The sequence below is a fragment of the Rhagoletis zephyria genome, unplaced genomic scaffold (genome assembly GCF_001687245.7).
Source record: "Rhagoletis zephyria isolate East Lansing unplaced genomic scaffold, Rhagoletis_zephyria_1.1 Rzeph_scaffold_00062, whole genome shotgun sequence".
In the NCBI taxonomy this organism is placed as follows: Eukaryota; Metazoa; Arthropoda; class Insecta; order Diptera; family Tephritidae; genus Rhagoletis; species Rhagoletis zephyria.
In genome coordinates this window covers 278,684-293,591 of record NW_016157146.1, presented here as the reverse complement: position 1 = coordinate 293,591, position 14,908 = coordinate 278,684, and the positions used below count along the sequence as shown (strand labels likewise).

Genomic DNA, 14,908 nt, shown 5'->3' with positions numbered 1-14,908 from the left:
GCGGTGAAGTTCAGGTGGCCATCGGGAAGGCGAAAGCCATGGGTCCCGACGGAATATGCATGCTGATGCTGAAAAATTTGGGTCCTGCGGGAGTAGCGTACCTTACGGAGGTCCTTAATATGTCTATGGCCACTCTCATAATCCCAGACATCTGGAAGGTGGGGAGAGTGGTCCCACTGCTCCAACCGGGTGAACCAGCCAACAAAGGACATTCTTATCGACCGATAACACTCCTTTCGCCGGTAGCCAAGACACTAGAGGCCTTGCTGCTCACGTATTTCACAAACCACTTGACCCCGCGAAGCATCGGCGTGGTTTCCGTAAAGTGCACAGTACAACAACAGCACTTAACGCCATAAACACTCAGATAACACGTAGGACCTGCCAAAGGCGTTTGACACCGTCAGCCACTCCACGCTACTAGAAGATATAGAGGCTTCCTCTCTCCCACAGAGGCTCAAACGGAGTGGTAATGTTTAGAGACAAATCGAGCAAACCTAGAAAAATAAAACGGGGGGTTCCACAGGGTGGTGTCCTTTGTCCGCTTCTGTTTAACTTTTACATTTCAAAGCTCCCTCAACTACTCTTCCTCTCCTACGCCGACAATTGCTCGATCATGGCGACAGGGAATGGAATTGATGACTTCTGTTCGAAAGTAAACGGGTATCTCTCCGAGCTTTCTCGCTTCTTCACTGCAAGGAGCCTAACTCTCCCCCTACGAAATCCTCTGCGACCTTGTTCACCACCTGCACGAAGGAGGTCAGACTAACGCTGGGAATTCACGTCGATGATACACCAATTCCGACGGTGAATAGCCCCAAAATACTCGGAGTAACCGTCGACAGTCTGCTCTCCTTCTCTGCGCACGCAACAGCTATTGTCAACAAAGTACAGAGCCGCAACAAGGTCCTCAAGTCGCTAGCCGGCAGTACTAGGGGCAAAGATAAAGAAACGTTGCTGGCAACATATGAGGCCGGCCGGTTTTAAATTACGCAGCACCAGTGTGGTCGCCGGGGACTAGTAGGACGCAGTGGATGAAGCTGCAGATAACTCAGAACACCGCACTACGGACAGCGACTGGATGCCTTCTGATGTCGCCTGAACACCCCTACACGACGAGGCGACATTGCTCCCCTTGAGGGAGCATAACACCATGCTCTGCAAGCAGTTTCGTGTCGGGAGCCATAGACGTGTTCACCCGAATGGGCAGCTGCTTGCAGAAGAGCCATCGCCCAGGCACGTCAGGAGGCATCTCTACGAACTGACGGACGAAGTCCAGAGGTTCATTAAACAACCTCTGGACCCGTCAGCATATCGACAGGCCCTGAACGGCATTCACAGGGAGTCAGTCTCGAGTTATGTAGACTCCTGCCCTGTGAAACCACCGGACATAGATGAGACGGAGCTTCATCTGACTCGGGAGACAAGAACCACAATAGCTCAACTTCGCTCTGGTCTTCTGCAGCAGGTTAAACTCATACCTGAGCAGACAAAACGCGGATGGGCCGAATGAGTGTCCGGCATGCGGAGAGACACCTCATGACTCGAAGCATCTCTTCGTATGCCCGGGAAACCCAGCAACCCCTTACGCCTTTGTCCCTGTGTATCGACCCCATAGAGGCTGCACGCTTCTTAGGGCTGCCGTTAGTAGAACTTGACGACAACGACACACAGCAGTGACAACCCTCCGGTACCTACGTGAACGTCGGTTGGTATGGGTAGTGCAGTGAAGGCGCTTTCAGTAACTTTCAGCTTTGGAAAAGTTGACATAGGTCCGGGGATCCGCGGAAGCAAAGTCGGCAGGTTTATCAATCGAGATGACTATGGGAAGATGGTCTGATGCCAAAGTCAGCATAGGTCGCCATGATACGCTGTTTATCAGACCAGCGCTGACAATTGTTAGATCTGGCGAGCTGCAGTAGCTGCCCATAATCCTGGTGGGTGCGTGGTCGGTCATTGTGCAGAATGTCGAATTGTCTATCTGCTCAGCCAGATGTATTCCCCTACGATCATTTGACAGGCTTGAGTGCCAAAGATCGTACCATACGGTTTTCACCTCTGAGTAGCGCACCTATTTCAGGGTGATATCCTGCCGGGCAGCTGGTGACAGGGGGTATGTATACGTTGAATATTTCGAGCTAAACATCGCCTGACCGGATAGCAATACCCTGACATTCTAGGATGGTATACCCGCGGTCGATGTCTGCTTCAATAAGACGATACTGCGCGGTGAGGTGCGTGATGAACGCTAAGCCTCCACCATTGTCTCGCTCGCAATCTCGATGGTGATGGTTAGCGGCGTCGCGGGGGACGAATGCGACAGGGCAGCACAGCAGGGGCCCACATAGTCACTCGTCCAATCACGCGTGTTGCGAAATCCTGAACATGCCCTACAGAGGCACCAGCCAAGGCAGGCGTTGCACTTGACTGACGTCACGTTACCGTATATTCTGGACTGACAAACCGAGCAGATTGTCGGAGGGACTAGGAGTTGCCGGCGGCGGTGTGAGGGTGCTATTGTGTTTGTTTGTGTGTCTGGTGTTGTGTTGTGTTGTATTGGGGTGTGGGTGTGTTGGCTCTGTGTTGCACGGGCGGGTGGAGGTTTGCCGTCACAGGCATTGCACATGAACGAGGTGGAGTTTGTATGCAGTCGTCTCTGGCATATGCAGCAGGTGTAAATTTCTGGCCCTGGGTTGGACTCTATGCCAGCCCTGAGCAGAAGGGTACGTAGCAGATGTAGCCCTAGAATCGAGCAACGTTAGATCGCCGAAACAACAGCCCTCGGTCGGGTATAACCCGAGTCATTCCGGTACGTAGAACCGGCTGTCGTGGGAATGGTAAGCATGGTCGTAGCCAGGTAGGTGCAGGGCGCTCGGGTATTAAATTCAGAAAAATATTAAATTAATTATAAGGCTTAAATCAAAAAAAATTGCCATATATTCAGGAAGTGTGGAATTATTTTGTAGAATTTAGTTATTTATTTTTAACATTTATTGTTGCTTTGGAAAATATATCTAAGATATCCCTAGCTTAGAAAAAAAAAGTTGCTAAGTCCGATTTAAAAAATTTTACAGGGGAGGAAAAAATCTTCCTATAGCCATTTTCTTTAACCATTTCGCAAACTATTTGAATCAAACACGTTGCGCGTTTAGAGCAAAGCAAAACTCCATAATAATCAGAAGGATTCGATATTTATTAAGAGATGCCGTATTATTTTGGCCTTATCGGATTTGTGGTGCTTCTTTTGGACTTAGCAAATTTTCCTTTTATTGCTTATGAAGAGCAAAAAATAAAATAAGTACCTTTATAATTTTCGAAAGGATGCGTACTCAATTTCTCTAGCCTCTTATATCAAAATATGAGCTTTTATAAAAAGTGGACTTAGCAACTTTTCATTCTAAGCTGGCGATATCTTTGTTTGTTTGTACCTTATTATTGGTAATGGATCACAAACTTTAGTTTGGTTTTTGTTCTCCAGACGCCACTATCCAATTTCTATATAGAATTGTTCGGTTATTCCGAAAATCGAGTTAATTTTTGTTCTATGGGTAAGTTTTCGAGATATTTGCAATTTACCGTTATTCAGCTTAAAACAAAAAGTGGTTCCAATTACGTATACCTTACGAACCAATTTAACAATGAGTTACGTCAAATCAAAGCTAACAAAATTCTCCATAAACCATATACATCATCACTTTCGGATAGGACAGATAGTTTCTGCCAAATTAATTAATCATTCCAGTTTTTTTATTTTTTAATGAAAAAAAATGAAACTTTAACAGAAGAAAAATTTATAAAACAAGTAATTTTTGAGCAAAAAACAAAACCGACTTCAATTCTCATATAAATATATATATATATCATGATCCAATGATCGGATCTAAACCTTTCCGATGCAAAAAGAATTATCGAAATCAGTTGACGTGGTCCAAAGTTATGCGGTAACATACATAAAAAAATAAAAATAAATTTAAAAAAATATTCAGACGAACTGATAACCTCCTCTTTTTTTGTAAGTCGGTTAAAAATAGGTTATGTGCCAAATTTTTGCATTTGTGCTAGAGACTGTTCTGTTACAAAAAAATCAAGTTACTAATGACAGTGTTGCCATTTTGTGAGTAATTCCTCAAAACGTGAGGATTTTCGGGTGCGCTTGAGTATTTTTATAGGATTTTTATAGGATTTTTATTTTGAGGAATTTTCTCTCGATATATTTGAAGATAGCAAATGCAACCATGCTTTACACAACAAAGTTGTTAAATCGCTTTAAAAAATGTTAAACAAAAAGCTTTCCGAAGTTTTATAAAGAGCGAAATACACCACACAAGCGGCTTGTCAAGCCTACTTTTCCCATTTCGCCATACACCATGCAAACAGGACGCGTTCAAGCAAAGAATTTTAGTTTTCTTCCGGTTCACAATGTAAAGGCGTTTAGTTTTCTTCGATTTTTCTCTCTTGCGTCCTCATTCGGTAAACATTTTAAAATTATTAAAAGAATTAAAAGATTCTTCAGGTTCATATAACTTTCCCAATTAAAAAAATTATATCTGCATTACTAATATAGCCCTTTTCTAATGCTTCAGTAAAACGTATATTTGGTAGTTTAAAAATGTGTAGGACTGACTTGAGGACCAGATTGAGCACTGATATAGTTGCAGCAATACTATATACAAACAAAGGCATAAAAAATAACGGTGATACTTTGTTTGAACCGAACAAATGCACCAATTGAATTGGAGAATGTAATTATTTTTTATACTAAGTACCTGTAAATAGTATGCAGTACATAATACTCATATCGGTAAGAAGAAAATTTTGAGTAATTTGTTCGGATTTTGAAGATTTTTGTATGAAATATGCAGAAAAGCGTGTTACTCAGGTGTACGCGGCGTATGAGTAACTTTCTTTCCTGCTCGTTTTTCATACAAAAAATCTTTGCATATTTTCATTTGACCACTCATTATTTCTTTACTTTTCCATCGATTTTATTTATTTATTTATTTATTTATGTCTAATAACAGAATGTTTTAACAGACATTAAGAGTATAATTAAATATAACAAATCAGTCTTAATATTATTTAATATTACTACTTAAAAGTTGCGTTTATAAGGTTACAAGAAATACAGATATTGGGCAGATATTATTGACCGGACATAAGGTAATTTTCCAAATATAATGCGGTTTTACTAGGATTGGTAAAATCTATGTCTAACAAATTTGAGAAATAGTTGTAGTCCGATAAGGTTCTGTTTATTGGCGCGTTTGCACCATAAGCCGTTCTGCTTAACTCAACCTTGAAGACATCAAAGCGACGCAAATTACGACTCGGAACGGACGAGACGGAGCTTCATCTGCCTCGGGAGACACGCACAACACTTGCACAACTTCGCTCCGGTTACTGCAGCAGGTTGAACTCCTACCTGAGTAGGTTGAATGAGGATGTGCCGAATGAGTGTCCGGCATGCGGAGAGACCCCACATGACTCGAAACATCTCTTCGCATGCCCGGAAAACCCGACAACCCTAACGGCCTTGTCCCTGTGGACAAACCCCACAGAAGCTGCACGCTTCCTAGGGTTGCCGTTAGTGGAACTTGACGACAACGACTGAGATACCAACCGTCCTGGGCGGGGTTGTTGTAGCCGCTCAAAAAACAACAACAACAACAACAACAACAACGACTCGAACATAAAAATGGATTCTCTCAAGTAAGGACGCACAATCAATTTTTCCCGAGACAATACTCAATAAAAACGAGATAGCATGACAAGTTCTCCGATTGTGCAGAGTAGGTAAACTAATTAGCCGACAACGGGAGACATAAGATGGCAATGGTTCAGTAAAATTCAAGGAACGTAAGGCAAAGCGTATAAATACCTTCTGCACCTTTTCCAAACGATTGATATGAACTGCGTGACTCGGTCTCCAAATAAAGGCAGTTATTTTGAAGCACAAAGCAGTATATAGCATCTTAATAGTATAAGGGTCAGTGAACTCGGAAGAATGACGCCTAACGAATGCCAGCATGGCAAAAGAATCAGCAATAGGTTTGTTTATGTGCAGAGTGAAAGTGAGTTTTGAGTCGAAGTGTACTCCAAGATCTTTAGTCTCACTTTTCGAGTCAAGGACAATATCTGCGATGGAGTAAGATGTCGTAAGAGGTACTTTTGATTTATAAAAGGATACTTTGTGGCATATATTATGTTGAGGGTAAGCCGATTCTGAACACACCACTTATAAAACCTGTTAAGCTGCGATTGAAGTTCGGCCGAGTCTCGTGAGCAACTGATTTCCGAATATATTTTCAGATCATCGGCAAACAAGAGAAACCTAACATTTGAAAGACAGGAGCTGATGTCGTTAATGAAAAGAATAAAAAATAATGGGCCTAAGATGCTTCCCTGAGGAACCCCTGAGAGAGCAATAAATGGCTTGGACGAAACACCATCAATAGTCACCTTGCTAGTTCTCAAGCGCAAGTAGGACCTGATCCACTCCAAGAAACCTGAGTGGATTCCTAAACATTCTAACTTTGTTAATAAGATATTGTGGGAGATTTTGTCGAAGGCTTTCGAAAAATCTGTGTAAATCACATCCAGTTGAAAGCCATTACGGAAAGTTGAAAAGCAATCATCGGTAAAAACTGCAAGATTTGTCACCGTGGATCTACCAGATACAAAGCCATGTTGGTTTGGGCAGATCAAGTGCTTGACAATAAAATAAAGTTTAGTTTTGACGATATTTTCGAATATTTTGGCGACTGTGGATAATTTACTAATCGGCCTATAGATCTCAACATCGCATTTATTGCCTGTTTTGAAGGCTGGCATGATTGACGTTCTCTTCCAGTCATCAATAAACAAACCCTCGGAAAGAGATTTATTGAAGATTTGCAATAGAGGCTTCACTAGGGAAACACAATTTTTGAACAAGATGGCTGAAAAGCCATCTGCGTCCATCTGAGATGAGTTTTTTATGTTTTTGATACCCTCGATAATATCGTCTTCCGTTAAAGAAAGCGAACCCAGGTCCACGGTAGAAAACGCGCTATTTGAATAGTTTTTTCGAATAATTGACAGTTCATCCCCCGACAGGTCATTATCCGATACAAAGTTAGATGAAAAGAAATCTGCAAAGAGATTTACAGCCTCGGATACAGAAGCCGCATTATATTTTTTATAAAAAATAGTCTTGGGTATACTTGAGGCAGATTTCCTCGATCTGATGTAAGACCAAAATTGCTTTGGACGAGCCTTAATATCAGATTCGAAGTCGCGAATGTAGTTCTTGTAACGGGTCTTATTTAGTTTACAGAACTCATTTTTATAGAAACGATATTTACTGAAATAGCATTGCTTTTTTGTTAACTTAAATTTTCTGAAAAACTTATTTCTCAAATTTTTTAGGCGCTTTAAATCCTTCGAGAACCAAGGAAGTTTGTAGATTTTTGTTTGAAAACTGGCACGTGCTTTGAGCAACAGTCAGATAAATAGGTTTTGAATAAGTTAAAACAACCTTCGACTTTGATATCCTGAAACAAGACATTAGTAACTTGATTTTTTTTGTAACAGAAGAAGCATAAGCACGAATGCCAAAATTTGGAACAAAACCTGTTATTTTTTTAATATTTCTTCTGTTAAAGTTTGATTTTTGTTTTCATTTTTTCATTAATAAACAAAAAAAAACTGGAACGATTAATTAATTTGTCAGAAACTATCAGTTCTATCGAAATGGTTTATGGAGAATTCTATTAGCTTTCATTTGCCGTATTTTACGTTAAGATTGTTAAATTGGTTCGTAAGATATACGTGATTAAGTGGAACCAATTTTGGTTTTAAGCTGAATAACGGTAAATTAAAAATATCTCGAAAACTTATCCATAGAATAAAAAATTAACTAGATTTTTGAAATCAGAGAGTAATTCTATATAGCAATTGTATAGTGGCATCTATTGAACATTTTTGTAATTTGTAACAATAAATTGCACAAAAAATTACAAAAAAAAAATACTCCTTTTTTGGGTGTTGAGCTGCTTTTTTCTATCGAAAATTTAAATGTACTCCTTTCTTCGTTTCAGAATCTGGCAACCCTATCAGTGACCAAATGACATCCCCTTTACGGGAAATTATGCGCCTAATCATCCTCTGTTGCAATGAACTGTATCCATGACACTGGGAATGATCAGATGTTTTCAGTTGCTTTTTGGCCTGAGCTTTGTATGGATGAAGATGTATATCCAAATACAAAATATACCATTATGACCCATAAGATAGTGTTATGTTCCTAAAACAATTCGCAATCGACAAATTTGTTTCTTCGGCCCAACTTAAGTTTGAAATCCTAACCAAGCGTTTCGGTTGTTGCGACATTTAGCGTTCACGCAGATAACAATTATAGCTGAATGGAGCGCTGGTTGCATGAAAAGCTTGCTGTCTTCGTACATGTACAGTCATATCTATGTACAGTTCTAGACATAAAATAAGTATGGTAATCTTTTGTTGTATTTGGCGACTTTCTGGTGATTTTAGTAAAAAGAAAAAATTGTGTGGCAGCACTGATTGTGATTTTTGAATAGAAAATCGTTTGTATTTATTGAGCGATATGTACGTATGTGGAAGGTTCAATCACCTTTTGTTTCTTTGCTAGAGCTTCTTAGACATTGCAAAAACGCCATTTTTTTATACTTTGAACACGTTTTTATCAAAATCTGGAGCTGATGGAAAGTTTATACTTTCGGATTCGGAATCATCTTCATAGTCTGGTGTAGACTTGTATCAGATTCTATAAAATTGTAGTGTTATGAGCACAATGACGTATAATGGGCAGATAACTTATCAGATTTATATGTTACTAAAAACTAATTGAATTATAGGCAAATATATAGTCAAAATCTTAAGAGATAAAGATTTGAAAAGATATTTTACAAATGTTAGTTTAGCTTTATTTCAATAGAATAATTATTAAAATTTAGCAGTATAATGCTCAATTCGTAATTGTTCATGAAAATACTGTCTTAAATATGTGTTATTATTTATTGCTACAATGAACTGAGAATAGTTATCCAGTCAATAAAAAAATTTTTAAACAAAAAGAAAAGCATTGGCCACGTTACACTTATTACTTAGGTAATTGTGCAACGAAGTCAGCTATGATTTCTTTTTTTTCCATATGGAATCAGTATGATATCGACAATACTAAGAAAACATGTTATATATCCTTTTGGAAAGGGTACTTAATTATCCAAAAAACAACTTTTTTAGTTGTTCACTGACTACGTTACACTTAACATTTGCGGTACATTTCATTACGACTTAATAGGAGTTCTAAACAACTTTGTCGCTAACGTGGAACGTATCCTGTTAAACTAATTTATTTTCTATCGTTCAGAACTTAATCGGCCAAAATAAATCAAGGAAAGCTTATATTTTTGTACTTTTCCCTGTTGAAGTACCGAAAACTGTTTTTAGGTTCGTGAAATACCTTTCGACAAAAGGAGCAAAATATTAAAGACAAAATGGTTGGACATGATAAGAATTAGTGTTAGAAGCAGCTGACAGATATAGTGAATACCAATAATCACTAACATGTTCATTATTTGAAAGAAAAAATCGGGAAAAAGTGGCCATATGTAATACTAATGAGATTTTGGAGACTGATTATATTGAAAAAACACGTTAATTACAAGATTGAATGAAGATGTTTTTAATCTTATGTTTTTCTTATCTTTTCTGATGTTTTTTTTTCAATTATTTCTAACCTTGTTGGGAACCGATGCATTATATAATACATTCTTTTCGGCTAACTCACCTTTCACATTCAAAGCATTTAAACTGTCATTCGCACCTGTCGCGCTCACCAAAATTGGTGGTTGAGCCATTATATTTGCTGTTGCAGTAGTATTGAAAACATTTGCAACGTTCGAAGACATACCGCAGAAATCTGGATCATCTGCATCGAAGAGAACATTATCTTCCCACTCTGTGACCATAGCACCATTAGAGATGGGTCGGTTTTTCATCTAAAAGATACAAAAGTCGAAAATTAACAAGGAAATTATATTAGAAGTAAAAGTCAAGAATATTAACTTTGCATATGGAGTATGTACATATCGTCGTTTAAAGTACAAAACCGCGAATCATTCTGCGAAACCGCGTAACTGACATTGGCTGCCAAAAATTAGATTTGCTCACACAAGCTCTTGGCTCAATCCTTATCTATTCGTCCTGAAATATATTACCCCGAAATGCGATTGCTATATAAAAACGAGACCATTTTGAAATATGAGTGTTTTTACTCTCTAGAAAAAAATTGGGGAAACTTTCCATTATGGCCGTTCGTTAAAGGTGCGGTGGGAGAAGGGGGAGTGGGCGTGGCACCTCCAACCGACGTTTTTGGAGAGGGATCGAACCGCCATTGACCACCTAGGCCCCCTATGATTCCCTACGGACCCCTTAGAAAAATGGCCAAAAATCCCAATTTTTACTTGCGTCCACAGTATTTTTGCGTATACATAATTCCTTACTGTGTAGGCGGCCTTCGGCCGCGCTTAGGGATTATAACCCTTACTACGTAGAATTCTTCTTTTTGTGTGACCTAACTGGGGCTACCGCCCCAGTGATGTAACCTTGGGAAAGGATGAGGTAACTAGAATTCCCTCTCTGTGTGGTAAACCTGGGGCTGCCGCCCCAGTGATGTCTATTTTGGTTACTGGGTGTATTATAAAAATATCTTGTATATAAAAATGTATTGTGCAAATGAATATTTAACATTTTTCAAGCGAATAAACGCGAATGAAAATTGTGATTTTTGGCAATTTTTCTAAGGCGCCCCTAGAGAACCATTGGGGACCTAGGTGGTCGGGGGTTGCATTTTTGTCAATGGCGGTTCATTCCCTCTCCAAAAAGGTGGGTTAGAGGTGCCACGCCCACTTACCTTTCGCCCACCGCTTCTTTAGCGAACGGCCATAAAGGAAAGCCAACCCAAAAAATGTATGCAACCTCGCATACGCGGTTTTATCTTGATGCGCTGTTTTGCATTTTGTTGATACGCGGTTTTGCACTTTAAGCGACGGTGTTTTTGTATGCAAGATTTTGCATTTTGCACAATCTGGAGAACGGCAGAGTAAGCATAAGTCAATGTCTATCTTTTACAACTTGTCCAAGACAATAGAACTGCATAGGCGGTATTCCGCGTGCATCTAGTAATGTGTGTGGAATGGGTTGCAGGCAAGAAACTTTAGTTGCCGTTTATGCAAGTTTGAAACCATGTAAGAACTGGTATTTAGAAGTTTCACATGTGGTGGGTGTATAATTTTTACGAAATTTATAATAACTTTAAAATGCTTGGTTTGTTACCATAAAATAAGAACTTTGAGATGGGTTCCGGAAAGTATCTGTGTGTTCGAGGCTGGTACAAAAAAATGAAGGCGGCGTGGCACCACCGACCTTTACAGCTTGAAAGAGCAAAGACCAAGGAATTCAATGGTATGCTTTTCTTTCTCCTCCGACTACCGGGCTCCTCCTCATAACCTCTTCAAAATGGGCGAAAAATTGTTGCTTTTGCTTATAAAACCCACAAATGTGTAAAATACACCAAATAATTAGTTTTTTTGCTCGGATTCAGTTACTTATTAAACACAGATGCAATTTATAGCACTATAATCAGGTTCTTTTAATAACAAATAGCCAAAACACGAATTAGAATAAAACAAGCAAGTTGAATTAAACACCTATTGTAGTAGTTGCCACTCCGCCAAATATTCACAAAATTACGATCAGGTTAGACTAATGCAGCGACTTATGGCGCAATTGCGCGGATTCAATGCGCTGATACGGCCATGGCCATGATTCAATAATACAAGGATAGATAATTATTGACAGCTGCGGTTTGACACTCCCTCACAAAAGGTTGCATTTACAAAGGACGGTGTAGAAAAGTACGCAAAGTAGGCACTTAGTAGGGAAATTCCTTTTGTAAATTCTAATGTATTTGCAGGAAATCTGGCATTTTAAACGAAATGTTGAACGTAATATTGATATATCTACGTGTATTACGTAATTTATGTGCTATTTAGCTGTATAAAAACTGCAAAATGACTCAAAATTAAAATAAGACTACTATGAGATTGATGTAAACATCCGATTTAAAAACGGTTTATGTTTTCATCAGTTAAATATGCTTCATATGCATATACAAATAAACATATTGCACAAAAGCTTATACTTCTATTTCACACCAAAGCTACACTATTTCCATGTAAATTTGCAAAGAAGCAACACGGTGCCACTGCTAAGGGAGCGGTGCGAGAGAGACAACTGTCAGTTTATCGAACCTTGTATTATTGAATCATGAGCAACATGTGCCACTGCTAAGGGAGCGGTGCGAGAGAGACAACTGTCAGTTTATCGAACCTTGTATTATTGAATCATGGCCATGGCGCTGGCTTCATGGTATCAGTGCCCGCAAATTTGCTGCTTTAAAGTTAAAGTACGTACCATCCATTGCGACAGCGTCACCGCCACAGTCAACATCACCGTCAGAGCAATCTTTTCGCTTATTCTCTAATTACCGGTCCGGATTGTTAGGGAAAGAACCTAAGGCCGGTGTTATGCAGAAATTTTGTTTGGCAAACTGCGTGCAATTGTTGTTGCGGCAAACTCAGAGAGAGCGAGTTTGGCGACTCTCACAGCAAACTAGTTTTGTGATACCGAAAGCCAGAGAACTGATTTTATGCTGTAAGAGCTTCAAAGATTAGGGTCTAGTTAATTGCCTATACGATATCATAAAAGATATATTAATTGTGCGCGTTATGTACATCTGAAATTCTTATTTCGTGTTGGCAATAGCCATGAAAACCACAATGAGCGTGAAACCCTGTGCAAAACTCGACATAACCACCTCCGAGCAAACTAAGTAGCCCCCATTTAATTTGCCAAACAAAACTTTGTCGACCTTACAAGAATGTAAAATACTGGGCCATTTTCATAGAAGTGAATCGGCCAGCAGACATTTGAAATCCTATCAGGAATTATTACATTTACCAACACATAAATTAATACAAGGTTATCCAACTAGACGGAATAGTTTCTTTGCCATTATGGAAAACCTTTAGAAAAAAAAATTGCGTAATATGTTTGCGATTGAGAGTTGTTCTATACATACACTGACTACGAATGAATGGGCGTACATAACTAAAGTTTTGGCGATTTTTAAATTATTTTTTGACGCTACACTTAACATTTGTTCTGATGAATCAAGAATATCTATAGTAATTCCACTAGTAGCCCTGATTGAAGAAAAATTACAAACTGCCGAAACAGACGAGTGTTATGTATCCGATTTGAAGGATAAAATGTTAAATTCCTTGCATGGCCCCTTTAATAATTTAAATTATATGGTTGCTACTTTTATCGATCCAAGATTCAAAGGAAAATATTTTTAATTTTAGATGAATGTAGACAATGTAAAAGAACAAATTTTAAAATTTTTGTAATACTTGCGAACTTAATGATAGTTAAGACACTTTTGATGAAGAAATTGCGATATAGGATCCTAGTTACCACTTGGAATTCCATGATAAATCTGCAAAGTTGAAATAAACGTATATTTAAATCAACCACTTGTTCTTCGTAGTGTCAATATATTCCATTATTGCCATTCTTCCATTTTTTCTTATTTAAAAAAGGCTGCTAAAAAGTATTTAACTGCGCCACCAACGAGTGTGGTTGCAAACCCTGTTTAGCCCTCTGACGAGATTTGACGTTAAATCTTTTGAGATTTACCATATAAAATTAAATCTCGAAGGCAATGGCCCGTAGTCATAGTCAAAATAAAGTCGACTTTAAAGTTAGTTGCAGCTTTTTGACATAATTTTCGATGGGATATCTGTCAAAAATCTGCAACTAACTTTAAAGTCGACTTTATTTTGACTATGACTACGGGCCAGTAGATTTAAGTTAAATCTTCGTCAAGTCTTCAATAATATTGATCAATAAGTACAATTTGTTGGATGTGGCAGCCACAAATTCACATGCCATAGTCAAATGACATTTGTGTTTTCAATATACAGTTGAGGACATTGAAATCTAGCCTATCATAAAAACATGTATTTTCGTATTTTTAGGGATTTTTATATTTTTGTTAGTTTGGGAGGAAAATTAGTAATACATATTTATACTAGGTTCACATATAAGTAGATTATCTTCATTTTCGAGCTTAACTTCCTAATCTGTAATTAGAACAAGAGATTAGCCATATAAAATTCCTCCCTTGTTAATCTGTAATTATAAAATAATCTCAGATTTAACCGATAACTTTTCGGTGTCCATCATAGTTTTATCGATTGTTTTTGCGAAGAAGAGGAGAAATGGCAAATGTAAAAGTAAACAAAAATGGACGCTGGCAAGGAAAAGAGGGTTCTAAAGGTATTTTTTTTAATAAAATGTTAAGTTAAAATATATCTATATTGCTCAATATAGCAGAAAAACGTGATCACGGTGGCACAGAGAAAAAAAAAATAACTTTTCCTTGAGATGTGAGAATAACAAGCACAACAAATTTGACGGCTAATAATCTGAGATTTGCCTGTGTGAACGGTGCGATTAAAAAACGAGCTTTGATTGAGGTAATATTGATATGTGAACATAGTTTTACATAACTTTGGTTGTAATAAATTAAGAAAATATTATTTTAAAAACTAAAAATTTAGAAGAAATGTTCTATAGTAATATCATATCAAAATTAGTCAATTTCGGTATTGGTTCTGCTTCGATAACATTGCACCGAACATCATCTAGAACTCAGTTCGTATTCATGATATGCCAAAGGCCCACGATTGGATTTTCGGTTCCCTCCTATGAATAAGAGAGTTCTACAAAAATGTTTCTTTCCACAAATGTTTTTTACCGT

General features: G+C 38.4%; 1 protein-coding gene across 3 annotated transcripts in view; it reads right to left on the bottom strand.

Annotated features, from left to right (window-relative positions):
- Positions 1 to 11,790, bottom strand: part of Pino (protein pinocchio) — a 197,415-nt gene extending 185,625 nt beyond the window's left edge. Inside the window, exons 1-2 of one of the 3 annotated variants that reach the window (XM_017625996.1) lie at positions 11,730 to 11,790; positions 9,809 to 10,019 (exon numbers count right to left, since the gene is read on the bottom strand). In XM_017625996.1, the coding sequence (XP_017481485.1) occupies positions 9,809 to 10,019 (211 nt within the window). In that variant the 5' untranslated portion in view covers positions 11,730 to 11,790. Of the gene's footprint in view, positions 1 to 9,808; positions 10,020 to 11,355 lie in introns of all 3 variants that reach the window. The other 2 variants (XM_017625980.1, XM_017625988.1) reach the window with 2 other exon arrangements.
- Between the last annotated feature and the right edge of the window lie 3,118 nt (positions 11,791 to 14,908).